This window comes from Tetrao urogallus, assembly GCF_951394365.1.
Source record: "Tetrao urogallus genome assembly, chromosome: 3".
Classification (NCBI taxonomy): Eukaryota; Metazoa; Chordata; class Aves; order Galliformes; family Phasianidae; genus Tetrao; species Tetrao urogallus.
The window spans coordinates 31447301-31474689 of record NC_136815.1 but is presented as its reverse complement, the minus strand read 5'-3'; the positions used below and the strand labels follow the sequence as shown (position 1 = coordinate 31474689).

Below are 27389 nucleotides of genomic sequence, written 5' to 3'. Positions count from 1 at the left end.
CAAAGGCAGTGGCTGGAGCACGCCACTTGAGTGAAGACAGCTTGGCACTGGCGTGCCCTTTTGCAAACCTCCATGCTATGAAGAGCCTTTCGTCTTCTGAGACCTTCTATTCTCATCTTCTGTCACCCGGGCCTTCACTCACCAAACCGTGGTGCTCCCTTCTCCTTAATCTGAGTCCCATAAGGGACAATGGAAAAATGAAAGGGTACTTCTGGAAGTGAGACCTTTGCCAAACGCTGGTACCAGGGCATGTAGGAGGAGGGAGCCTCAGGAAATTCTCCAGCCTCCTCAGTGGCTTTACAGATGAACCAGAGCCAGGAGTGGCGGGAGGCAGCTGTCACTGGCATTCCTCCACCCCCCTTCCTGCCTTCAGGGCTGCACCATGGTGGAGATGTGGGAGTGGAAAAATGCCCAGAGTAGAGGTGTATTCAAGGCAGCATCTTCCCAAATTCTGCTCTGAAGAGAAAAGCTGAGGGGGAAGGGCACTGGCATGTGAATTTGTGAATGCTTTTTTTCCCCTCTGTAAGTCCCAGTGCTAAGAAAGAAAGCAGAGAATCTCCCTACTGCAACCCAAAGTTTTTCACATCTGTCAAAAGTCTCCTCTCTTTATACCTGCTGGAAACTCTTTAGCTGGTAGAAACAAAGGCAAAGCATAGGATACATGATCTATGCTGCAGAGCCAAGAGGAGAATTTTGGCCCCAGATGAGTTCTTGCCTGCTGCAAATCAGCATCCCAGGGTTCTTCACGTAATTTATTCTGGGAACAAGGATTATACAGTGTGCCCTGAATATGCAAAGCTGTGGTCTTAGCTCCCAAAACTTTGCTACAGTTATTTGCTGTTAAATATTTCTGCTAGTTGATCAAGCACATCAGCAAGAAAAACCTTCACCCCAGTCAAAAAACACTGCCTGAAGAGAGCATCAAAGCTCACTTGGCTCAGGAGCTGGAGGTTTCAGTGGTAAAAGCAGATCTTCAATGTAAAACATTAAGATAAAATTATCCAAAGCCCTAGGCACAGGGGATGGACTGTGCAATAAAAACTCAAAACAAAACAGAAGAGCAGGCAGGCATGTTAACCCCCAGGGAGCAGCTGCCAAGTAAAGCAACTCTCAATTACAGCTGCGACGACAGTAAGACAGCTCAACTGAAATTGTGAAATGATGGTACTGCTGAAGTTAGTGGGAGTTTTACAGTTGGCTTCAGTAAGGTCAGGATTTCATCCAGAGGAATGATCCAAAACCTAAAAGGCCACTGTTTGGGCTGCCCAAGCCACCAAGGATAACAAAGGATAACAATGCAAGGTGTGCAAAAGAGAAACGTGTCAAGGAAAACACAGTGGGGAAAAGGGTCATCCGTTATCACACATAAACTCTCAACAGGAACACAAGCTTTTCTTCTTTGCAGAAGACTACCTACCTCTTTAGCCTTGAAAATGTGTGGAGAGGGGGAGGGGAGTGTTGTTTGCTTTGGTTGTTTGTCTAATATTGTCAGTATAAGTTTAAAATACATGGTGCTGAAACTGAAACATCCAACTTCTGTTTATAAACTGGTTTTTGGCATTTAAGTAATCGAGATTCTAACCACAGGAAAAAATGCTTCCTTGGATCACAATCACTGATGATATATTAATGAAATACTTTTTTTTCCAAAAGTGAAAATAACCTTCTACTTGCACCCACAGTCCACAGCAGTCTTACACAGAATTTACTTAAGACCTGGTGGATTTCAGCTTGCAGATTTCAGGATTCACCAGCCTTCCACTGAAAAATTTTAATACTTTTACAGGGCACAGCTTGCGCTATAAGTTCTTTCCTCTTGGTATAAAACCTGTATTACCTGAATGTATTTTTACAAAATGTACTGCTAAAAGCATATGGATCATATATTTTCAATATATTCCCCAAGAGGAATGTAAGACCTATTTTCTAATAATGCATCTTTGCTGCTGAACTGCTATGTGGTCTGCCAGCAGACAGTCTGGCAACAAAATGGTCTCACCCGCAGCAGCTTGTTTTTAAATTAAATTTTTTAGAGGAAATATTTGCTACTTAGTACTATCTTCTTCATCAGGCAGACAGAAGTCTGGTGGCAAATCACCTCAATTTTCACCTCCAAGAGCGACAACGAAAGGGAGATTTTTGGTAGAGGTCTTTTTGAATCAGTTCTTCCCCTGACAGAAATCACTGACTCGTTTGGGTTCCAGTAACATGTATCAGCCAAAATCCAGACCTTTATTTACCAGCTTCCCCTATTACATTGCTGGAGAGCACAACTCCTCAGCAAGTTACTAGGAGCTGTGCCTGTCTAATGGAAGTCCCTAGATCTCCCTGCTTCAGTGTTGTATTTTCATATCACCACTAAAAGCCTAATGAATCTCTCCTTGATCTCAAAACACAGACATACTCTTGAGTAACTTCTTAGCTCCTAAATACATAAATTAAGCTGCACAACAGGGAAATCACCACTCTTTCATGAGATGCGCTCAGAGCATGGCTGTCCCACTAAGCACTGATCCAGTCATGTAATTTTGCTCAAAAAAACGTTTACGTTGGGAATAAAAGCACAGCAGTGGTTTCTTACCATATGAAGGGATTCCATAGGGCTGGCCGGGCTGTGGGTAGGTGGCGTAAGCTGTAGCTTGTTGCATCCCTGTTGTAAACTGCGTCTGCCCATATGCAGCCATCGTTTGCGAAGAAGGGGTGGGAAGAATATGTGGGTATGGTCTGCTATTGATTACAAATGACAGAAAATAGGACAGACTGCATTAGACTGACGTACATGTATTTATTTTTAGCTGTATTATAATCCCGCTACCTTCATTAACACTTAATCATAGGCTGCGCTAGGCAAAAGAAACTAAGATAGAGAGAAAACAGCAATAATAAATCAGTAATAAAAGAATAAGTAAAATAAGAACTTTTCAAATATTTTTCAAATACATTCTTAGCATTAAAGAAATATATTTTTTTCCTAGAAGCTGCTGTGGTTTAAATTATGACTTAACAGATGGATCCAATTATTATTTTAAATGAGGTTAAAATCTGCCTTTTTCAGTTATTATTATTACTACTACTATTATTATTTTTAAAAGATATCATACTTGGAAGGGTAAATCTGTGGTGGGGAGAACTGGTGTGTTTGTCTTGGGCTGAAACCACTGCTTCCAATTGCTGCACCAAGAAGAAAAGAAAGCACACAGAAGTGTAAATATACACACCAAAGATAAATATTATTTTTCCTAATAGTATTTCAGAGTATTAACAAGATTTTAATTAAATTCAAATATCATCGATATCATTGGTAGAAAATAATATTTTATCAGCAACTACACAGGAATGCGTAACAGTAAAATCTTGATTACAATTTCAAGTACTAAAATGCTCCTTTGTAGAACTCCTGACCAATAGTTTATTCTTTGCTTGCACACAGACAACATTTTCAATGCAAACAATCTATTTCCTATTGGAAACATTTTCCTTCATATTTTCAAAGGATTACTGCTATCTCAAGTACGACATTTATTAACTTTTAGAATTTTTAAGACCTACATTTTATGAAGGAGCTTTATGCACGTCTCTATTGAAAACACATGGCCGGCTTCAGAGCACGTGCCTTTTAAAAATCATTTCAATAACGCATAAGGATGTACTACCATATTACACCTCCTTCTCTTTTACCCCGTGTTGCCCGCTTTTTAAAATGCTCTCAACACCTTCAAAACACTCATTATTACACAAAGACGTCATGATCAACGTGCAAATTGTCTTAGGAAAACACTTAAGCTTAAGTGAGTTTCTCCTCCCGCAGCTCAGCCCTGCATGGTTCCCCCAGACCGGTCACTGCTAACGCAGAGATTTTTGTCAATTCCCATGAAACTCCTGTGGTGTTTTGGGTGCTGTCGGGAGCATGCCAGATGCACCCATGTGCTCTGCTCCTGGAGCTCTCTGCAGAAGCACTAGGCAGATAGTGCTTCCCTCTCTGGTTACCATTTGGGTGCCACTTCTTCTCCACATCCCAAAGTCGATTTTGAAGCCTTTGCCAGGAAGAGGTCAGCTGCAGGTTATGAGACTACTGTAAAATCAGACAGCCAGAGAAACAACAGGCCCTATTGCTAAGTACTTGGAAATAAACAAGGCATGGATAATTACCCTTTGCCAGCTACCCCTTTCCTGGCCAACTACAGGAAAAATCCATCATCTTTACGCTCTCAGAGCCCTTGTGAAGTGTGGAGCAAAGCAGCAAATCTCTTTCTGTTCCTTCCACACCTGATATTATCCTTTTCTGTGGTTACAGTCCCACCTGGAGCCAGATCTCTACAGATGAATGAGCCACCATTAGATGTGCTACCTTCCCTTCCATCAGACATGTAATATATTCTAGAAACTTTTTTTTCTTTTCCTTCAAAGATTGATATTTTTATAAACTGCAGCACGCATGGAAAATGGAAGGTGCTGCAAGATCAAAAAAGGGCTGGCTACTTAGATCCTAACTGGTGGCAAGCTGGTAGATTTTGCTACTCTGCCAATGTAACTGTGATCTTTTTTCATATGATTTGCACTATAAAAATGATGTGCTAGAAATACCAGGGTTAATCCATAGGTATGCAAAATTATGCAAACATTTTAGGATTTTCTCACAGTGTTTTATCTCCTGTGTAGTAGCAGCTAAGAAGGGTTTGGCTTCGAGGACGATTAAGAGACTGACAAAAGAATGCCTTGATAATATAAATACAAACAAACTAAAAATTGCCCATCCCTCAGTTACATCACAAATTACAGAAGCAGGTATATTTACACCCTGAAAACTAAAAAAAGTAATCCCTTTGGGCCAGAATGCTTCTCAGCTCCCTAGTGAAGACACCAATAGACATCAATAAAAGAGATGCTGTATTGCTACTTCCTTAAGGAAAGCTCCTACTTCCTTATACTGCCTGAATAAAATGAACAGAAATCAGCTGCAAAGTGTACAAAATCTTTCCAGCAGCCATGCAAAGGTTTAGATTGTACAGGGAAAGAACATAGCAAATGAAAAATTGCTGAGCTTAAGCCTTTGTTTGTTCCTTACCTGATCCTGAGAAATTGTCTAAAGACCCGTCTGTGGTAGTAGTAGTAGTAGCAATCTCACTGCTGCTCATTGGTTCTGTTTTAACTATAGAAATATAAATAAAATATATTCTATATGCGCCTAATATTCTTGCACACACATGCACACACATTCACTACAGTCACAAATCCAATGAAACAGAAATCTACCCAAAAGTTTTAAATCATGGTTACCAATAATTTGCATATTGTGCATTTGTGTATACAAACAATGCAAAGTACTGGTAGCTATGATTTGCACATTCATATAAAATGACCACAAGGGTTATTTCTGTCTGCAAGGAATAAGAACTACTGTAATAATCCAGAAGTCCCCATGCAACTCTCTGCACCTGTCCTGACTCCTCTTAATCCTGCAGACCCAACAATAAGGGTCCGCATTTAGATCAGATCATACAGTCATTTATAGGCTTGAAAGACAGCAATTTGGATAAGACAAAAAAAGGAAATAATTTTTAAATTGGGTTCTCTGAGGGCTGTTCCAAATTTTTTCCATCCAAACCACTTTTCAGAAGAAAAATGAGAACTTCCAATAAAGCAAAACACTTTCCTCATGGTGGATTTCTCCTTGCAAAATGGAAACCAATTTAATAGTCAGAAACCTTGAATGCACAAAGAGCAGAAATATACTTTATGGAATGCTTTACATTTTATTCCCTTTGTGCTCCAGACCCAAAGTGGCTGTCAGAGAACAAGAAAGAATGAGAAGATGAGAGATACCCTCTTGCCACTCCATATTCATGTTTGGATTCATGGTTTTCAATAAAGCCTCAGGAGAATAAGCATATTTCCCTTGGTGTTAGCACAGAGCTCTCTCAGTGCTGATGGCATTCCAATACATAGATCTACAGCAGGGCTGACCTGATGTGAATGTAGACAGGCACAGTGCCCGCTACCAGAAAGTTATCACATCAGCACAGCAACCTCTCAAACCCATTCTACATTCCTAGCTTTTGGAATTACAAGCACATCAAAGGCACCTGAGGTTTCACTAAACGTCAGAGCTGACCTTACTACTAACATCTCACTGTTTTTGCTCCTGTTGACACAGTCACTGCTTCCCACACACCAGAGCTGGTGCCTATCATCTCAATGATAGGGAGAAGCAGTTCAATACTACTGCAGAAAATAAATCCACAAAAAGCAAGATAAACTCTGTTCTATCTGATTCATAAAACCACTTGTGTGAACTTGTATGTCTCTCTCTCTGTCTAGGAATTGCAACCATCATTAGCAGATGCCCTTTGGGTGCAAGGTTTCCAGGGAGCGAGGGAGTGGAACCTTCCCCTTCTGACGAAGGACCTTTTCTTTCCCTGCCAAACAAAATCCTTATTTTCACATGGCTACTTCCTACACTTGATCTCTTCCAAAGGATTTACATGCAATCTCTCGAGCTTTTGTTAATCAACAACTATTTCCTTTTCTCCCTCACACAGGATGTTTTGTTTGCACACGCTAACTCAGAGATCACTATAAGCAGAATTCTGCCGCATCTACATTAACAGTCTAACAAAGTAAAACAATTGGTGAAGAGGGTCCAGTATCACAATTTAGGCATTTAAGAGGGATTACTTCATGCAAGGATAGGCTTTTCCGAGGAGCAAGGGCCCAGATGCAGATGGATCACACTGGCTGCACTGTACAGAACACCTTTTTCTAAAGGGGTGGAGTCCAAGAACTCTCCAGAAAGGGACCTAAGCTGTAGTAAGAAGTGGTGGCCAAGAGGTTCTTTCGAAGAGGATGCACTCATCATCCAAACCACAGTGCTAATGTTGGAGTATCTCTCAGAAATATAACACATAACATGTCTGACACCCATTTCACACTTAAATACTGAAAATCTAATAGACAGATGCAAAAAAATGTTTGAAGTGTCTACCCCAAGGCATTTGCTGGAAACTACTACATAATACCAGACAAGGTTTGTCATTTAGATATCAAGAATTGAAATTACGTTATCTCTTGTTTTTTTTCTAGAAGTTCATTACAACATTTTACTGTCTGGCTAATATAATTCTTTATAGATTACTCCAACTTTCTCCAAACCTTGCAAGTGTTCCTCATCTAATTTCCATAATCCAATTATATCTTTGGAGATAACAATAAAACATGCTTTTCTCAATTGCTGACAGCTGTGGAGGAGGAAAAGAAAGAATGATGAGACAGAACAGCCTAACTTGGGCTGAAAGGATGGAAAACTTCATTATCTGATTTCTCCAAGCTCCTCTATCAGAGAAAGAATTCTTCTACTTCTTATAAAATAAAACATAATTCTTTTCAGTAAGTTTGGCTCACTGCAAACTAACAATCTAAGGTCAACAATGAGACATATTTGGCACTGTTTGTTCTAAATAACGTTTTCCAGGATATTTTCTTTCTAAGTGGATGCACCTGCCTCTCCTGTCACTGGTTTAAAAGCCTGCTTCACATGCACCACTGGCCACTCTTCTTGTATTCAGAACCTTGTAAAAAAAAACCAACATTTTGAGAAAAACCTCCTGAAAATGGGATTTCTGTCTTCTACTTGGTGTGACAGTGTTCATAACTGAACGCCATTTAGTAAGTACACTACTTTTGAAGATATAGGAAAGGAAAAAAGAAATGAAGAAAGCACTGCAGTGGATTTCATACACGGGGGCCAATTCTATTTGCTGACTGAGATGCTCTCAAATTCTACATCACAACTGTTCCATCTGTCTCCTCTCTCAAGTATATGAAAAATGAGTGAAGAAAGGATGTTCACATTGTTCCCAGATACCTATTTGTAGGGTCATAATATATTAGCCCTATCAGGTCTTCTTTAAGAATAGCCATGACCTTGCACAGACCTTTGTTGCTGGTGCTAGTTGGGAACTGAATAAAGAGGGTAAGAACTGAAAAAGCCTTAATTCCCCAAGCATTTTAACTAACATGGCTGTAAATGTCAGTGTATTTTCTTCTGTCTGAGCTTAAAACCATTTCAAGAGGATTAAAGCTCACTATACAAAAAAACTGAGACAAAACAACCAGGGTTTTACCAGTCAGAAATGTTTACTGCATGGACTCTCACAGCAAAGGAAGGCCACTCATTTGCTCAAGACAAAACATGACCTGCAAACAGAGCACATTTCTCCCCACAGCCAAGGGGAAGAGAGCTGTGAGAGGTTTCCCAAGGTCACAAGTCTGCTATTCTGTACCAGAAGTGCTTCAGCAACCTGCATCTGTTTGGAGGATGCACAGAGCTGCCCAAGAGGCACAGATCTGGCAGGGTACAGGTATGGCCACGCAGCACGTACTGCATGCACACTCTGGATTTCAGCTGGCTGTGTTTTTCTCTGACCAGATCATTTCTGCCATGTCTTATGCTTTTGTGGGACAGCACCTGTGTGGGAATATTGCCTCATTTAGACTGAACACATTGTAAATATGCCTTTCCAACAATGTCCAACAGCATTCTCCACTGTGGCAGAGACCAGAGAGAGCAAAACAAGAGTTCCTGTTTCTGCTTCATTATCAAAACAGAATTTTCAGGGGTGCAGAATTATCAGACTTGCACTACAGAGACAGGCTTTGATTTAGTAATTTCCACTAAGTTTTAACACCTGCAGAATCACTCATGTAATAAGTGATTGACTCACTGAATGATTTGGGATGGAAGGGACTTTAAAGATCATCTAGTTCCAAGCCCCTACTATAGGCAGGGACACCTCCCACTAGACCAGATTTCTCACAGCCCCATTCAGCCTGGCCTGGAACACTTCCAGAGAGGGGGCACCCACAACCTCAGTGGGCAACCTGTTGCAGTGTCTCACCACCCTCACAGTTAAGAATTTATTCCTAATATCTAAATCATCTACAAGAATTTAAAGTATAAATATATTCCTAATCTACTGAAAAAAAAAATAAATAAAATCAACAGTTATTTAAAATAATTGGTAGGAATTTGGTTTTATACTGAGAACTCTAAAAATCTGCGTGAATGGAAAGCATTTTTTCCTCCTTATTTTCTAGTAACTTATGGGATTCTAAAAATAAGAAGAAACCACCTAAGAAAACAACAGACTTGAATAATAGGAAAACAAAATAGGACTAGTAGATAATCAATAACACACATGCTAGCCCTGATAAAATAAGCATAAAATTTCTGAGCTAGCATAACTGCTGACCCAACATCATATTGATTGTCAAGATATTTCATCTTAGGTTGTTCACAGATTGCAAGTGCAACATGCAGTTTGGTCAGTCCTATTACAGAAGGTGGTCGATAATGACTACACAGCAGTTTCTGACCTGCACTGAAATAAAGAAATTCAGACCAGCACCCTTATGTTCACTTATTTGCCATGTAACAACTTTCTGAGCTGACAGCTTGTTATGAAGTCACTGGCATATAAAACAGTAAAGACTGCTTCAAGGGATGTGATGTTGGCTGTTTTAAAGTTGGATTTAGAAGCCTAACGTTTGGCCATTTTTAACACAAAATTCATATGGATATATTACAAAGATTGCACCTTTAAGCATGCAGAAATATGGTTTTAAAATATTTTTTGAAATAATTTGATTATTTAAAATGCATCCAAGGCTTGCTTTACTGAACTAGGCATAGTGTGTTAGCTGCAATATTACACATATTAAACCAGAACAGAAATACTGTAAACATTGCTGAACTATTAAATCTGCATTGGTAAAGCAGCGTTGCAGTTTTAAGACTGCATTAATACATAAGTCACTTCAAATGTAATGACCCTCTTTATTTCCACAGAAACTGCAATAGATACTAAGAATAAAATAACACTATCTAGGAGAGCAAACTCTCAACTACAAAATACTATTTTTCAACAGTCACCATACTTAGCTGTGCATTTTCACCAGCGATGAGCAAGAGCCTTCATGCAGACTCGTAGCTATCTGCATCAGTGGAGGTGACCCACTGTTGGTCTTGCCACTGCTGAAACACACCATCCACCACCTCAGTGTGCTTGCATCCACTGCTCCAGAATCCACTGGTCTCCAGAAATGTTCAGCAAGCATTAGTGGGTGCCATTTTTTCAACATGAAGGAATTAAATTCCACACCATTTCTTCAAACACGTTTCCATGTCGGACATCATTTTGTCAGACTTCCCTTGCTGCCATCTGTCACACAGCAACAAAATGTAACAGGGTATTGGCAGGAGGGCTCAACCTCTACCATACCACCAACACCCACCTCTGATGTTGTGGAACATCATAAAATAGGAAGCACTCCTTTTAGAGCAGCCCTTGTACTATAAGTTATATTCTTTGCATTATATGGATAAGTGGACAGAGTGAACTAACACCTGGCTGACAACTCCCAATGTTCATGAAGTATAGCAGTCTCAACAAAGTAAATGAGACTGTTGGTTTGTTTACTGACATATATGTAAGTACAATTTCTAGCCCTGAATGTGACATTTTCTCTGAATGTGACATTTTCAAATAACAGTAGCAGCTAAATAATACGTTGATATTAATTTTCGCTACAGTTACTGCTCTGCTCTATCTTAAGTATTTCATGTAGCCATTACTATTTATGTATTATTTTGCTTGATGCCATCCTTTCTGTGCCCAATACAAGCCCGAAGCTCTCCTGAAAGCTCAAAGATAATTATTAGTCACTAAAAACAGCACAAAAATTTTACTTTGAATCTCTAAACTGATTACATTTTTTACCATTCAAATTCTAAACTGAAGGATCTGGCAACTGTGAAGAGGTTTAGCAGTTACAGCAAGGTTACAGCTTACTTACAAAGAGTCTATGAAATCGTATCAATTCCTATCCAGGACGTTATTCTCTTTTTGTCACAGTATCAAATCATCAGCTCCTGACCATGAAGCCTAATAGATCCACTTTGCTGCTGCTTCTCAAATTTGAAGACTCATCCTGAATCACATTTGTCTGGAAATTACCAGATGGTAATTACTACAAGGTAATTTCCAGCCTAAATTTATGTTCAGTTTTCAGAGAAAGTCCCTGCTCAAAGAAGCACATTCTAATTCAAGCCCAGACTGTTTCCTGCTCTACCCTCTTCTGATGTCTGAAGTCTAGAAAACTTGTGTGGTATTCTGGCTGTGACTGACAGACGGCTTTCATTGCATGCATGGCTCCTCAAGGGCCTTGCATTTCTCTTACATTGCACTTTACAACCAAAAGAACTTTAACTTCACTGTACCCACCCATCTAGCAGTACAATCATTGAATTTACAAAAAAAAAAAAAAAAAAAAAAAAAAGGCATCATCATTACAGTACAAAATCAGACAGAAAACTCAAAACCAAAACCATCTGGGTAGAGACAAGTTTTCATCAGAATATTACAGAACATACTGAATTGAAAAGAACCCACAAGGGTCACCGAGTCCAATCTCTGGCTCCATAGAGAACCATCCAAAACTTAAACCCTATGAGTAAGAGCACTGTCCAACTGCTCCTTCAGCTCCAGCTGCCTGGGGCCATTCCTACTGCCCTGTGCAGTCCGTTCCATGCCCACCACCCTGTTGTGCAGAACCCATCCCTAACACCCAGTTGCCCACCCCCCCCAACACAGCTCCATGCTGTTCCCTCGGGCCCTTATCGCTGTCACAGAGAGCAGAGCTCAGCACTATCCCTCTGCTCAGCAGCTGCCATGAGACCTCTCCTCATCCTCTTCTGCCTTGGGCGGAATAATCCACGGCACTTCTCGCATAGCTTGCCCTCTAGACATCTTCACAGCCCTCCTAAAAGTTTTATGTCCCTCTACTATTGTGGTACTCAAATCTGCACACAATACTCAAGGTGAGGCCACATCAGCACAGAACAGAGCAGGACAACCCCTCTCCCCACCCAACAGGCAGTGCTGGGGCTGATGCACCCCAGGGTATAGTTGGCCCTTTGGCTGCCATGTCACAGTGCTGACTCAGATACAGTTTGCTGTCACCAGAACCCCCAGAACCCTTTCTGCAACTCTGCTCTCCAGCATCTTGTTCCCTAATATGCACATGTATCTGGGGCCAGCTCATCTCAGGTGCAGAATCCAGCACTCACTCTTGTTAAATTTTGTACGGTTTGATAGCATTTGTAGCTGCTAATCAAGATTTAACCTAACTATTCATCTGAGAAGCACAGCTGTGAGTTAAAATTGTTCCATTTACTACATTTAGGAGATGACACCATCTAAACCTAACGTTCTTATCCTTTAACACTCACACATCAATTTATATCAAACGATTGTACTTCCTGCCCTGTCCCAGGTCAGATAGTGAAAGTAGCATATTATCTAGAAACAATCCTTTTAGAGATATTACGAACTATTTCTTTTTTCTTTTCTTTTTTTTCCTTCTTAAATCCTCCACTGGGAATCCAGCCATTGAAACTCCCCTACCCTAGTAGCAATTCGCATGGTGTGTGCAAAATATCTGAACTCTTTAATCAAAGACAGATGTAATGACCACATGATGCTACAATTACAGCCATTTATGGCAAAGAAGACCATCTTCAACTATCTTTTCAACACGTATGGCTTCAAGGGAAGTATCAAAAGAAATCAAGGTTCTTTGGTCATTTGGGTGTACAAGATGTTTAACTAAAATACAAAGACAGAAGCAGAGCGACAAAGCACACAGGGCCTTTTATTGATGGGAAATAATATCTTCTAATTCAGCCAGGGCTGCAAGACTTAAAGTCAAATTTGCTCAAAGAGGGATAGCACTAGCTTGTGTTCCTCCCCTGTCAGCAGAAGCAGGAACCTTTTTAGCTTGTCTAATCAAACCAGGTGGCACAAGAACTTCTCTCCAAGTTTCTGCACTCACTGGCCAAGGGCCAGATGATGGCTAACCCTGAAGTGTGACCAAGTTTCATGCTTCTTTATCTTCTATGATAAGCAAAACCCCTCAGGACTACAAGATGCAAATAGAAATGCTAAATCATCTGTAGCATCACAGGTCTTTTAAGTTACAAATGCTTTTCAAGCACTACCCTATTAAGGTGTGAGACTAAGCTCAGATGTCCTACTGCTGTTCCCTGGCGCGCACACCAACAAAAAGGGATGGATTTTCTTCTGTATTACTGAACATAAACATGATATTTCTAACTAAAGCTGTGTAATCACACAATTGTAGATGCGTTCAATTATCATTTTTGGAGAAGCAGTGAATATCTTGACAGATTTCTGACATCCTGCAACCTGTGCAAATTCAGCCTGTTAGCAGGGCTTTGGCCTTCAAGCACATTCAGAGGGTGCTCTCACACCACCATGCTTTTTTCTGCAGTCCAGAACATGTGCTATGGATGTTTTTACAAGAAACTTGCATAAAGAAATAATGTTAAAATTAAAGTGCCCCCACTTTTATTTTTTGGATGAGGAGTGGGGAGTATTTTATTACCCTCAAAAGGATCTGGAAAGCAGTTTTGCTAGAGCCCTTTCATTCAAAAAAGGTTCTTTTTTTCAGGAAAATGTTATGGGTGTTAAGGTGAAGCCTTCAAAACAAGATGCACAGATGCAGAAAAGACAATAAATACACAAATATTTATTTATGCTGCTCTCCTTTTCACTCAAAATTCACATAGGACTTATTGGCCGGAGCCAACCAGGGAGTAGAAAAATTGTTTCCCTGTCCAAAGAGCTAAGAAAGAGGAATAATAGAGCATTATGCTACAAGCGCTCAGAACAGACGGGAGGACTCCTGGTGAAGCAGGGGAACAAAAGCACAGATAAGACAAAGAGTCTGGAAGGAAGCCAGTGTAGAACAGCAAGAAAAAAAGGTAAAGAGCAAGGAAGAAAAGGTAGTCCAAATCACTCCCTTGCCTCCACATAAACCAGGCAATGTGACGCGTATCTGGGTTTTATCCTCAAGAAGTGGCAGCAGGTTAAAGAATATCATTAGCCCCTAGAGCCATCCAGGTTACTTCTACCAGTCTGACAGGCCTAAGACTGCTGTGTTCTTTTCCTCTGGACACACAGCTGTCCTCTTGTGCTCTTCCAAGGCTCAGTAAATAAGTTGGTATCAATAGTTCATAACACTAACATTCCACAGAAATGCAAAGATTAGATTCACCTTTATAGGACTATCATTTCATCATGTCTAAATGTGGTGGCACTACAACACTTACACGTTTCATACCATCAGTCTTTTCATCACAGACACATGCAAAAATTTCAGCATATATAATTGGCAGTAACTCCAAAAATGAGGGTATAGGATATCAGAAACCAAGCATCTCCCACAGGACAATCATTTTATTTGATTGCCATCCCCCACCAGAACTTTGCACCCTACACTATAAAAAATGATGACTAACTAATATTTTCTTTAAAAAAAAAAATCTAAAAAAAATTACTGCCATACTTACATCAGTATGTGCCATTTCAACTACAACTTCTATCAATTTTAACATTTTACTACATTGTAAGTTAAGAAAATGGTGAAAAACATTTTTCTCCATTCAATAATACTGCAACTAGCCAGCAATCATACTACCCCCTGCTTCTGAAACCACTGAGATGGATTTCCATTCACTTAGACCTAAGACAACATTTCTAATAGCCAGTCGTCTGATAGTTACATAGCAGGGAGCTTTGAATGTCTTTGTGTGGAGTCTCAATCTCATGTTGCAGCAGGTACTTTAAGAGCAAAACTCCTTTTTTTCCAACCGAATTTTGATGTCCAATTCCCTTTGAAGGCTCCCTTCTTATGTATCTTTGAAAATCTGATCTTCAATTTGTTAGCCATTTCCCCCTCCCATTTGATATGAAATTCCTTTTCTTCCTCCTGAACAGTCAGAAATGAGGGCAGAAGCAGCTCCATAGTCACAGTGTGAATGATGTGTAGTTGCTGGGCAAACCAGGACTCCTTCTCCCAATCTTCATTTATTTTTTTCCATCCAGTTGCATAAAACAGCTTCATAATGGAGCAGAGGCTTCTGTGTGTAATCCATCAGAACTGATTTACATTCTTAAGATAAAAGTAAATATTACTGTAGGTAGGAACTAGATTCAGTTGTCTACTGCAGAAAAGAGTTTTGCAAATCCCTACAAATTTCTATGTTACTCTCAGCCTGTCCCCTTCATCCAAGTGGACACTATTATTTAAATAACCACTAGCTATTTGATAAAAATAACTAATGGCAGGTTTTTCTGTGTTTTTCTTGCTATTGTCTCTGAGTCCTTCAGTATCAACCTTCTACAGCAATTTCCTGATGAAGCAAGTCTAAAGATAAGCTCTGACTACAAACATTTTGAGCCCTACCATAATTCTCTACTTTGTCACAGATTTTCTCAGTCAAGTCATGCAGGGCCGAACTTTTAATAGTGTCAAGTGTCTGCTCTTCCCTATGACAGAGGGTATTTTGTGGAAAAACAATTAGGGAGATCATGGAAAACCCAAATACTGCATTATTTATATCATCAAGATCCACGGTGACAGGCCAGGACTGCTTCTGCTGAGTACCCTTCACCAAACATTTTACTGTTACTCTTCTGCTTTTGTACTGAGAAATTTGTGCCTGGTTAGGATCCATAATATCCTTCTTACCACCCTGTCACTGGTTTGAAAACCATGCTGCCTGAACCAGCCCAGAGAAAAAGAGATAAAAAACATCCCAGCCAAGCACTGGCAAATCTACTCATTATTACTTATGGCTTTTTTTACTTAAAATAGTAAGGGGATTTATTTTCTCCTCGCCATGTATATATCCAAAGTTAAGAAGATCATCTCACAATCTGCAACTAACTTAAATGAATAGTGTGTGATTTACAGAAAGTACCATATTCTAAAGTGTGCCTGATGAGGAATTGATATCTAAAGTAAAGACTTGTAAACCTGACTTGTTTAAAAACCTTCAGATAGAATGAATTATATGGCATTCACAAAACAAATAAATAAATAATATCCTGCAGTGACTCTCGGCCACACACTACCAGGTCGGTTCTGTACCACAGCAATTTTGTTATACCAATGAGAAATTAAGCACACGAGGAGTTGTGATATAAAAGCGGCACTCAGAGAATAAATTCAGATTCAATCACAGAAGTAAATCCTCATTCAATGCTTTGAAAATTTACCACCAAGTGTGAAGCTAAAAATATTAGCTCATAACAGTGAGCTATCTTCCAACCACATCCTCTTGTAGAACAACATCAATAAGAGACAAGTCTGAAAATGTGCCTTAGAGGAATTAAAGAACGTTTGTTTGAAACGAGGCCATTTCACTTTGGGACATTTTTTTTGTGTTTGCTTTTTGTTTTCCTGATCTATAGAACATATCCTGCACTTTGGGGTATGGAAACCAGCCTAAATCACACCCACAGTCAAATCAAATTTAACATATCTTTACAACACGTTTGTAACATGCAAATAGCTGGAGGCCCTGCTTCTCACTCACATAATCTTCCTTTGTGCCAGAGAAGGAGAGCAAGAATGAGTTTGTAGTATATCAAAAACTGGCTACATATACTGTATTCAACATGTGAACCTTCAGCAACCTACACCTTCACTCCATGTGCATCAAAGAAGCAAACCACACGGCAGCATTGTAAAAAGATGCTTGGCAAGCCCATAGGGCTACATCCCTATAGTCCGTCATTTCTTTTCCAGGGTTCTGCTTGAAGGATCTCAGAAAAATTCATTTTACATCATCTTTCATTAAAAATAATTAAAAAAAAATAATCATAATAATAAAAAAGTAAGAAACCCTGGCTGCATTCACTCATTTTTTTCTTAAGCTTGTGTAGCAGCTCAAAGAACCCAAACCAAACATTTTCTCAAGATAAAACTGATTAACAGCAAAATTCCACCTTCAAATTCTTAGGCATCCACCTCACTCACAAATTTTGTCTCTTGATACACATCTGATTCAAAAATAAACAATTTGATTAAGTTTCTTTCCGAAATTTTTCATTATTGTGTCACTTAAGAGCAATCAGAGACAGGAACTTTAAAATTTGGAACATTCTGACCCAAATCCCCACGAACAAGCTACTTCTCAGGACACTTTCTGGACAACATCTCACAACGCATGCTGACTGCACACTCCTGGTGTGGCCACCACAGCTCACAAACCTGCAGCGGTCTGTGTGCTAGCACTGAGCAACCAGTCTGCAGTGCTGAGGAGAGTCATGTCACCTGGAGGAAAATGGCAAACAAACAAAAAAAAAGCAGTTGGCTTTGTCTCAGAAGGTAAACATGTATTTCACGCTTTAGCTTTGCTGGTAGAACTCCCTCCCAAATGAACAAGCCTGGGCTTTAAAATTCCAACATCGGAAAAAATGGTTACTTGGCTCTAATTTACTCAGTAAACTCCAACACCTACTGAAAAACTGGGATATAATTTTCAGAATTAGCTTCTACATGAGGTCAACATATGAATAGATAAAATATCTAACTCATTTCCTAACAAAGCGCTACTGGGCACCCAATTTTTCAGAGTGTAATTCTGCACTCAACAGCTATTTGGAATAAAAAGTCCAGCCACAGGGCAGGTGCCTCTCTGTGTTACAAGGAGCACATCATTTTTTTTTTTTTTTTTATTTTTTTTTTATTTTTTTTTTGCTGCTGGAAACTCCACAAATTAAGCAGAAGGTGCAAGTTTACAGCTAAGGCTTTAGCAAGTAAGAGTGGCTTTAATTTCAAAGGGTTGAGCTACTTTATCATGTACCAAAACTGGTATATACATGATAATATGGTAAAAAAAAAAAAAAAAAAAAAAGGAGAAGCTTGGTATTAAAAGCAAGGGCAACTCATAGAATCATAAGAAAGAACCACAATGACCATCTAGTTTCACACGAAATATTCTTCTCCTTAACCTACTTAACACATTAAGTGCATTATTTATTCTTTTAAAAAACCTTCTTAGTTGTTGTTTTTAATGGCTTAAAATTTGATTTCAGCAATACTTTTACTGCAATAGTAAGAAGTAAATTACACACAACTCCGGCACAAAAGCCTGTTAATCTGATAACCCATAAACCTTCCCCACTACTGAGGACTCCAATTAGAATGAATAACAGAGATGTTTGGGGAATTGAGGGGGGAGAACATCAGTTTGACTGACATGTGCCTTTCCTGGAAATATGCAGTTCACGTCCATAAACTTCCACAGTCTGACAGCACTAACATGACTCAATTTTTAGGAAACAAATTTAAAAAGGCATTTCTTTGCTACAATACTTATTTAACCTTAAATTTTTATTAAAAAGTTTCATATAAGGATGCATGACTATAATTTTCAGAAATGCATTAAAAACTCTGCCCACAAAATTAGCCAAACATCATTTATGTTCCTTCTTACCATTGCCATATAAATGCATATAAATGCATACAAAGAGTATTTTCACAACTTATATAAATCCTTCTGTACTTCATTATACATAATTACTGGCAAAGCAGTTTGGCTGTTCTGCTGTTAGTATTCTACTGAGAACAAACATAACTTATCAACTGCCTGATTGCTGCTTGAAAATTAGGTATCAGCTTACCCCGTTCAATTATTACACCTGTTTGAATTTTGGCTACTTTGTCAGAGCAGCAAGCTAGCCCTAGGAAATTTCAACACTCCGTTTCATTAGTCTATTTGACAAAACTTCCATAGCCTTAGGAGCTTGCAAAAAGAGTGAACGTAACGAAATACTGAAATGGGGAGAACAACTGAAAGACTGCATTTTGTGGTTTGACCACTGTAAACACTTCCTCTCTCCTCATTACTAAACCAGCCTTTCGGGTTCTTTGGATGTTTTTCTAAGCTCTGCACACACTACCTGCTCAGTCCATTCAAGCTACCCGAAAGGAACATAAAACTGGAAAGAAAGCTGTTGCTGAAACTTGATAATAATAACTGCTGATAAAATACTGATCATAAGATTCATGCGCTGCGATATAGAAACACATAGCACTTCACACAGTAAAACCTCTTCCTCTACATATCTTACTGACTGTAAGAGGACTGATGCAACAAGGAGAAGAAACAAGCAACAGAATACTAAAACAATGGTAGCTCACCTTCTGTGCCATTGGGTGTCATGGAATTGGTATTTATATGAGAGTTATCAAGCTTTGGACCACTGGGGGATTCACTACTACCACTTAGTCGGCTGTGTGGGCTGGCTAGATCCTGCATTTCCATAGACCTGAAAGCAAGATGCAGCCAGTTTTAGTGACACATTCAACAGAGATTACGTAGGAGTTACTGATACAATGTGCAGCCCGCTACGAATCGAAATCCTCAACTTAAGTAGCAAAAAATGAACAGCTTCTTCCAGTGGGATTTTTTCTAATTTCAAACTTCTATCATGCTACACACAATTAGTGATTGCATTATTTCTGTGGCTTAAAAGAATAAAATTTAGATTTGAAGTACCACACTTGAAACACTCACGTCCCCTTGTATTTTAAAGATATGTATAAAGACAGAATCCCCACTATATGAAGACATATATTCTCTTAACAACCAATTAACACTGTGCTTTTTCAAGATTTACCACTTAGTGGCAATATAATGGGCCTCTAAACCAAATAAAATACTTGTAGCAATTGTTGAAACCCATCATCTACTGACAGGGAATGAGATATTCCTGATGTATGTGTTTACTCTGGCAAACTACTTAATTGTTCCTCTGTTTCCGCTGAAACAAATGCAGCATTAAAACAGTATTATGTCTGCTCACTTGTTTGCTTTGTGGATTACATAAAGCGTACCCAATTGGAAAGGGATATGACCAACATACAGTGAATCCATACATGTGTCAGTATGCCTTAGCACTCTGCAGTATCTCAGCAGCTGTTGTTTAGTCAAAATAATAAGAGAGCAATTCAGATTCAATGTAAAACTTAAACACTTACAGAGTACTCAAGCAGCTGAGTATGTCTGATTTGTGCTGTTAACAGCCTTATATAAAAAGGACAAGAATCACCACCATGATATATACCACCGTATATGTTGGAAAACTTGGAAATTCAGTGCCCCTTATTCATTGCTTTATACCCAAAATTTTGATGATGGTATTTGACATACTTAACACAAGTAAATGCTCTCAGCAGAAATATCATCACTCCAAGGCACTTCAGGCAGTATCTTTTCTCCTTAAAATAAATGCTTGGGCTCTTACAGAGACCTTATTAAAATTATATAAAACAATCCCTCCATAGCAATGGTGTAAATAAACATAAGTGCCATTTCTGCCATGAAGCTTCCACATTTTGACTGAGATTTTACCACAAGTTCTGAACGCAAACCCTCCATTTTATATTTTACTGCTTAAAATCAAGTACGCAGAAAAAAAAAAAGGACAGTCCCACAATGAGTTAACCAAGCCACTATCCAGTACAAGGTAAAATGATTTGGTGAAAATACGTGCCTGCAGCTGATAGACTTTGGGGCACACATATAGAAGCAAAGCTCTTACGCTTGTTGATCGGCTTCATGTGGAAAACAGGGATAATTATTTACTTATCACGTGAGGAAGGGGAGGAGAGGGAAGGAAAAAAGCTTGCAGAAAAATAGCAATTTTCAATCATATCCTTACCTGCAACTGGAGGAAACAGCAACATCTGAACTGGTTTGGGACTTCTGCACCTGTAAACCAGGGAGACAAACAGAAGCCTCTATTACTCCGCTTTCATGTGAGGCCTTAATTTAAACAAAAGATCATCACCGCAGATGACGATTCTGTCCTTTAAACCAAAACGGAGAGGAGGAGGGCACGGTGCCGGTGAAAGACATATTGTCTTTAAATTGAAGGCTCGCCTGTTGTTTCCTCGCAGGTCCCTCTCCCTCCTCCTCGCGCTGGAACGGCGGCCAAGTGCCGGGACAGTGATTCATCAGGGGCCCGTGACAGCTGCAGAGGGGCTCCCTCCTCCCTGGCCCCACTGCCGCACGCCCCGCTGAGGGCAGGACCCCAATGGTGGCAGTGGAAGCGCTCCCCCTGAACCCCTCGCACCTCCGTAACGCTCGTCTCTTCCCACCACCGCCCCACAACCCTCTCCCTCCCAACCCTCCAATCTTGGCAGCATCTTGCCCTCCTCGCCTTGGCTGTCCTCTCCCTCGGCACTCAGCCACCCAGCCGTTCTCCTGGGAGCCACCTCACCCCACATGCGAGGGGCAAGGCAAGGCTGGCGCTACATTTTGTCCTTTCCAAGGAGATCTGCCTGTTGTACAAATTTTCAGTACCTCAACAATAGCATTACACAACCCTCCCCAAAACAAGCCCATCTCCAAACACGGCAAATTAAAATAAAGCACACGGCACTGCACAAGGTCTTACTCGTAAAAATTCTCCTCTCTAATGAGATTTCTGATAAAATGACTTAAAAGAGCACTTCTGGCTAAACAAATGGTAGGAAGCTGCAACGTTTACCTCTGAGCTCACTCATCAAAAGAGGAATTTGGTTCCAATGGGAAGCCAGCAATAATTTTCCAGTTTAATAAAACGACTCCTTGTATAACTAGGTGAGTAATAGATTTTCATATCCTATAAGGAGAACACTCCTGCCCCGCTAACAGGAGCTGCTCTGTGGCCGGCTTGGAGTGTCAGCAGGTGATAAGCTCAGGTGGAGGGACGCCGATGGCCGCTGTTAACCCAAAGCACACAAAGGCTGAACTGGGAAAGGTAGAGACCGCCCCAGCGTCTGCACTGAGACTTTTTCATGCGCCTCCATTCAACCTGAACTGACATCTCTTAACTGATCACAGAGCAGAGGCTCTGTGAGATGAGGCATTTTAAGTGCCATAAAAATCATCCAAGCAAATCCTACTTCTGTGCCCGTAGTTTTTTTTGTTGTTTTTAATCACGGGCAGAATTACTACCAGCAAAAGTAAACAACAGTTGGGGCGGTCAGGCAGCACCAAACATTACAAATGATGGCAAGAAGCATGCAATAAAGTACACAGAAAACACCAATATCTTTATAACTGGGTACTTTTAGTTCTGCATAATGTGATTCTCAGTACATTGCTGCCTGCAAAATCAAACAAGACGAGCAGATACATTCAGAACTGTGCACTTTGTCTGAAAGATCTCTTTTTGCAATCTTTTTGCAATCTTTTACGCAGCAGAGAGCCTTAGGATACATTTCTGCTGTTACTTCTAAACACCTGGAAAAAATTATAGGTGAGAACTAAGTTTGTTTACAGAGCTATCTTCACTCCCTCTTGCACAGAATCCTCTAAAACGTACCTTTTATGATAGAAAAAAAACTTCCTTTTTCAAATGGATGTTTTAATTAACTGATATTTTCTTAAGTGCCCTACAGGTTATTCATACTTCACTGAACTCCAAAATGCACTTAATCCTCCCTGTTTCACTGACCCAAATTAAAAATAAAACAAAACTTCTGTGCACTTCTAAATATGTACGTCTGTTTATGGTGAGAGAGATTTCATTTAAGGTTTCATGGGAGAGGGTAAGAAAAAACCTCAGTTCGTTGAGAGCAAATTGAATATATACCTTAATATATACCTTCTACATCCTCTTACGCTCTATGATTTGTGAAAGTTCATATCCACAATCTTCATTTTCATTAGACATACTTTGGATATATTCCTTTGTGTCTCAAGGATTATTTAAACCATGTGTTGCACGTTACTGTATTTAAAAATGACTCTTTAATCAAAATAACTTTAAAACAACTAATCCTCACTTAGGCTGGTCAGCTGAATCCACAGAGTGGTCCAGGAAAAATAAATCTACTCTCAAGAATGCGAATGCAGACAACAATTAGACACAGATGTGAGCGAAATTAGTTACAGTTTACAAAATGCTACACTTCACATGCTTTCAGTTTTTTATGCGTAGGACACAATTACAACATAGTAAAGGAACCACACTTAGGATGACGAGCTCACAGAATGAAAACATTTCTGGGTGGCATTCGCCAGCTCTCAGGCATTCTCCTGCTTTGGCCAGCAGATTCGCGGAGAAGCGGAGCGCTGCGACATAACTCACATATCAAACAAAAAGTGCGGAAACCCCGCGACGGCCTTCCCTGTCCGGCCAAAGAAAAAGGAGCTGTCAGTCAGCCTCCTGCCCTGCGCTCTGCCCAGCTCCAAGTGCCCCCCGTGATAAATGACACGCACATTCTGCTTAATGCATGAAAAATAGCGCTGCGGATAATTCGATTGCGGGAAGCAACGTTCACATCTCTCTCTCTAGCGCGGGCTACGCTACGTGGGCACACGGCGGGAGAGAAAGGACGAGGATAGCAAAGCCGCTTCAAATTCATCCATTTAAGGATCTTAAATCAGGAACATCGAATTCTGATTAGTTAATGAGGTCTTTTAAGTTTGCCTTTTTTTCTAATTAAATTTATAATTCTTCGCAGATGGAGGTTTTGTTGATGTTCAATTTGTCTCTCTCATTTTGTTAAACCTCACATAGTACTCCACCAATCCATTGAATAGCCACATTAAATCTGTTAATACCATGCTCTTCAACCCCAGAAATTATTTCCAGAAGGCAAACTTGCTTTGAGAGATCATCAAACAAGACTTAAGGTACACATTTTATCACAGTTTCCCTACCACAGAGCTCAGGATGCGGAGGAAAATTCATGACTTTTGCAATGTTTATTATACTTCGCTAAATTACAAATCAAAAGCATCTGACAGAAGATCGCGTACAAAGCCAAAAACTTAATAATGTTCTGTGAAAAGTAAACTGTAAATGGGAAGGGATTCTAAATTTCAGCAGCACAGAGCAAATAAAATGTAGGTACTTGTCTAAATTACAGGTTTTCCACACTATTTTTACTTGCTAGAAGCAATTTTTTTTTTTTTTTAAATGGCTATAATTTAAAACATTTTTCTAGCTGAAAAGAAATTTTTTAAGTGAAAATAAGACGTTACCCCACAGAACCATTGCCAGCACACACACCTTCACATAAAGCACATTTCTACAAAGAAATTTCATGGACAATGTAAATTTTCAAATCAGACCATTCCCTTGTAGGAAAAAAGAAAATCATTTTTAGCAGAGGGCAAAGGAAGACCTATCCCCATACAGCCCTCTTTTCCTCCTGTAAATGCTCCGCGATCTCTATGTACACACATACTGGTTTCAGCAGCCAAAAAGCTCAAAACCCCAAACACAAACCGGCCACAAACCAGCACCTTGCTGACAGCACACACAACTGGAGCAGCCCTCCCCTCCTATTGCTGGGCTGAGAGCGAAGAGGTAGAGCTTGTTGTGCTGGATACTCAAAGACAAATTGCACTTCTTAAAACAGAAGCAGATAATTACAGCCATTTAATTTTTAATTGCTAGTTTAAATTCTTCTGGAAGCGCCAGGCTGTGTGCTCAGCTCACACACTTATGAATGAAGCGCTGGGAAGCACAGCAAGCTCTCCCTGCTAAGAACGAAGTGCCGCAGCGTGACAACACTCCCATTATAACCAGACATTTCAGAAAAGCCTCTCCTCTCCTCCAACACTTTTTTTTGGCTCCCGAGAAATATCTCATACTTATTGCCATTGATCACTCATTCTTCTCGCTGCTCTCCTTCCGAGGGTGCAGTGTGGCTCCGGCTGTGTCAAGGGGCTGCAGGAAGGGAGCTGCACCCTGAGCAGGCCCTGGGAGTGCTCCGGCGGTGAGCAGCGCGTCAAGTGAGCTGTGCATACGTGCTGATGTATGGCCGGAGTATGTCATGTGTGCTCCGTGTACACACGAAAAGGCATTGGTTGACATGTCAGAACAGCAGCCTGAGCCCTGGTAGATGCTCTGCACTGTCTCAGCATGGGATGGAAAATAAGATTCCCCCTACACGCTATCCAGTGTTCAAAACTTTCAGCAATGCACCAAACGTTTCCACGGCTTTCCTAAATTTCTCTCTGCTTTAAGCAAACTATGGGAAATACACTATTTTTACCCTCTGAAAACTGTGAATTCTTCTGCTTGCACTTTTCTAACAAAACGACCAGCACAAAACCCAAATCCCTCCAACCCTTCTGAGAAACACTATAAAATGCACTGACACCTTTAACTTTTCCAGCACAACCCTTACACTGCCAAAGGCTGTCCTGCCCTCACTGCTGTTTGCCCCAAACACTCACAGAAATACAGACCAGGGAGTGCTGTGTGGGTCCCATCGCTCAAGAGCATAACACAAGTTTTGCAGTTCTGCAGCTCTTTGCCTTCCTACTTCTGAACTCGGAGCCACCATGAAACATCCACACGCATCGGATATTCCGGCACTGCAGACATTCATTCTGTCATCTCAAAAAGTTCTCCTGGGGAGGTGGTGGTGGGGGCTCTGTGTTTTCCTCAGTATTTGGGAAATTCAAACACATTAGGCAAAAGGATTTCCTGCTTCAGAAAGCGCTGTCAAAAATCTCTGTCATGCATTCTTCCTTCCCCCCCCCCCCCCCTTTTTTTTTTTTTTAATTTACTTTTTCTCTCACGCTCTCGTGTCACTTTTAGGAAGGACTGTGGAGTCCCCGTATTGCCATGGAACCATCCGTACCGGTGTTGGGGAAATCTCAAAGGAGGACCCCCGAACTTGGCCAGGCACAGCAAGCAGACCCACGGACAAACTGCATCCAGAACCCCGGCCAAAATTAACCGCTTTACGCGGCGCTCTATCACCGACCGCTGAGGCGGACAGCATCCCCGGCACTCCGCGCAAGCCGGAGCGCAGCCCAGTGAACAACCGCGCTCTGTTTCGCAATTCGCCTTTCTCTCTCTCTCTCTTTTCTTTTTTTTCCCCCCTCTTTTCCTCCCCCTGTTGCCATCTCCCGCCACTGTCAATGCCCGCCCCGCCGTTACTCACGGTGCTCCGGGGCGCGCAGGGTGCGCGGCGCCCCGCGGTGCCTCCGCGCCGCCGGGCCGGGGACGCGCAGACAAAGCCGGGCGGAGGCGGGCGGCAGCCCCCGCCTGCTCGCTGCGCCGCGGAGGTCTGCCCAGCAGTGCCTGGGGGCACGCTGCCGCTTGCCGCCTCACTCCCCCTTCTTTTTTTTTTTTTTTCCTTCCTTTCCTCTTCCCCCCCCACCCCCCCCCCCCCCCCCCACTTTCGGGTCGTGTTTTTGTTTTTGTAATGCAAACCGCAGCTCTTCTCTCTCTCGGTTTTAAAAGCAGTGCCCGAAGCCGCCCGCCCCGGCCGCGCTCCTCTGCGCAGCGCGCACACTGCGCGTCCCGCACCGCCCCGAGCGCCGCGCCCCCCCCCGCTCTGAAATGCTTTAATTGCGTGTGGACGCGTCCCCTCCCGTAAGCTGGCTTTAAACAAAAGCCGTCCTAATAGAATAACTGGAATTAAACCAACATTATATCAATGAGAGGAGCTAAATCAGGATACTCACAGCGGCTCTCAAGCGCAGCCCGCCTGCACGCCCGGACATGCCGTTTTGATTGGATATGTAACAGATTTGTTCTCAAATATCTGAGATTCTTGCAACCTTGTAAAGAAAGGGTCTGCTAAAACTATTGAAGCCAGCCTTCTCCCATTTAGAGGTATTTATTAAACGAAGTCTCAGGAACTTTAAAAATAGCCTGAACCATGCAGATGTGTGAAGAAATCAGTACTTCTAATAATGATTGTAAACACGGTCAAACTTGTATTTCAAATTACTGCTGCTCACTTACTACATTTCTAATATTTACAGCCGTGAAAAGGCCTTTTCCACTGACCTGAGAGTATTTCCAAAAGGAGCGCTGGTTGCAGAGTTAAATGGGAGCGTTAAGTAACGGTAACTCTCTAAAGCTTAGCTTTTACCAATCAATAAGTAATTAAATAATTCAATTAGCAAGCCATTAAACTGTAATGGCTTTACGATACATTCCTATTACAGCACTTTTAGTAGCTCATAATTAAAAAAATAAAAAAAAAAAAGGTTTTAAAATATATACGTTATAGTAAGAACCATTAGGGCGAACACAGTAACTACATTTGACCGGGGCTCTCTGGAGCGCTCCCACTGTGCAGACAGCATCTTTCAGTTTGTGTCACTCTTATTTTCCACAGTTTTTCAGTATGCTTAGTCCAGATATGACGAGGAAAACAGCCTGATGATTTGCAGCACCAAAGGAAAAAAAAGATATTAACGCTATGCCAGGTCTAAAGCACTAAGTAAAAGAAAAAAAAACCCACCCACAAACATTATTTTGTAAAAACAGATTCAGACAGAACATTTTTTCTTTTAAAAAAATCTGTGGTTATTCACTGCTTGTATCTCCTTACCTTAACTACTCTGTGAATGAGAGCAATACTTTCAGAGGATGAAAGTCTTCTGGCTACTACATCCCAGAAAGCGATACATTATTTTGTAGGAAGTACATTGGGAATACTTCAGGAAAGCAGATGGTTTTGCAAAGCTACAAGTCAACCTCTGGCTG

The 27389-nt window shown here is 40.8% G+C and overlaps 1 protein-coding gene across 7 annotated transcripts in view; it reads right to left on the bottom strand.

Annotated features, from left to right (window-relative positions):
• The window catches only part of EYA1 (EYA transcriptional coactivator and phosphatase 1), a gene marked incomplete at both ends in the record, with an annotated part of 146389 nt that overhangs the window by 60285 nt on the left and 58715 nt on the right, over positions 1-27389 (bottom strand). For 3 of the 7 annotated variants that reach the window (XM_079533784.1, XM_079533785.1, XM_079533788.1), the window contains 5 exons: positions 2582-2727; positions 3102-3171; positions 5066-5149; positions 19072-19199; positions 20595-20644. In XM_079533784.1, coding sequence (XP_079389910.1) covers positions 2582-2727; positions 3102-3171; positions 5066-5149; positions 19072-19199; positions 20595-20644 — 478 coding nt within the window. Of the gene's footprint in view, positions 1-2581; positions 2728-3101; positions 3172-5065; positions 5150-17136; positions 17200-19071; positions 19200-20594; positions 20645-27389 lie in introns of those variants that run through there. The other 4 variants (XM_079533783.1, XM_079533789.1, XM_079533786.1 and 1 more) reach the window with 4 other exon arrangements.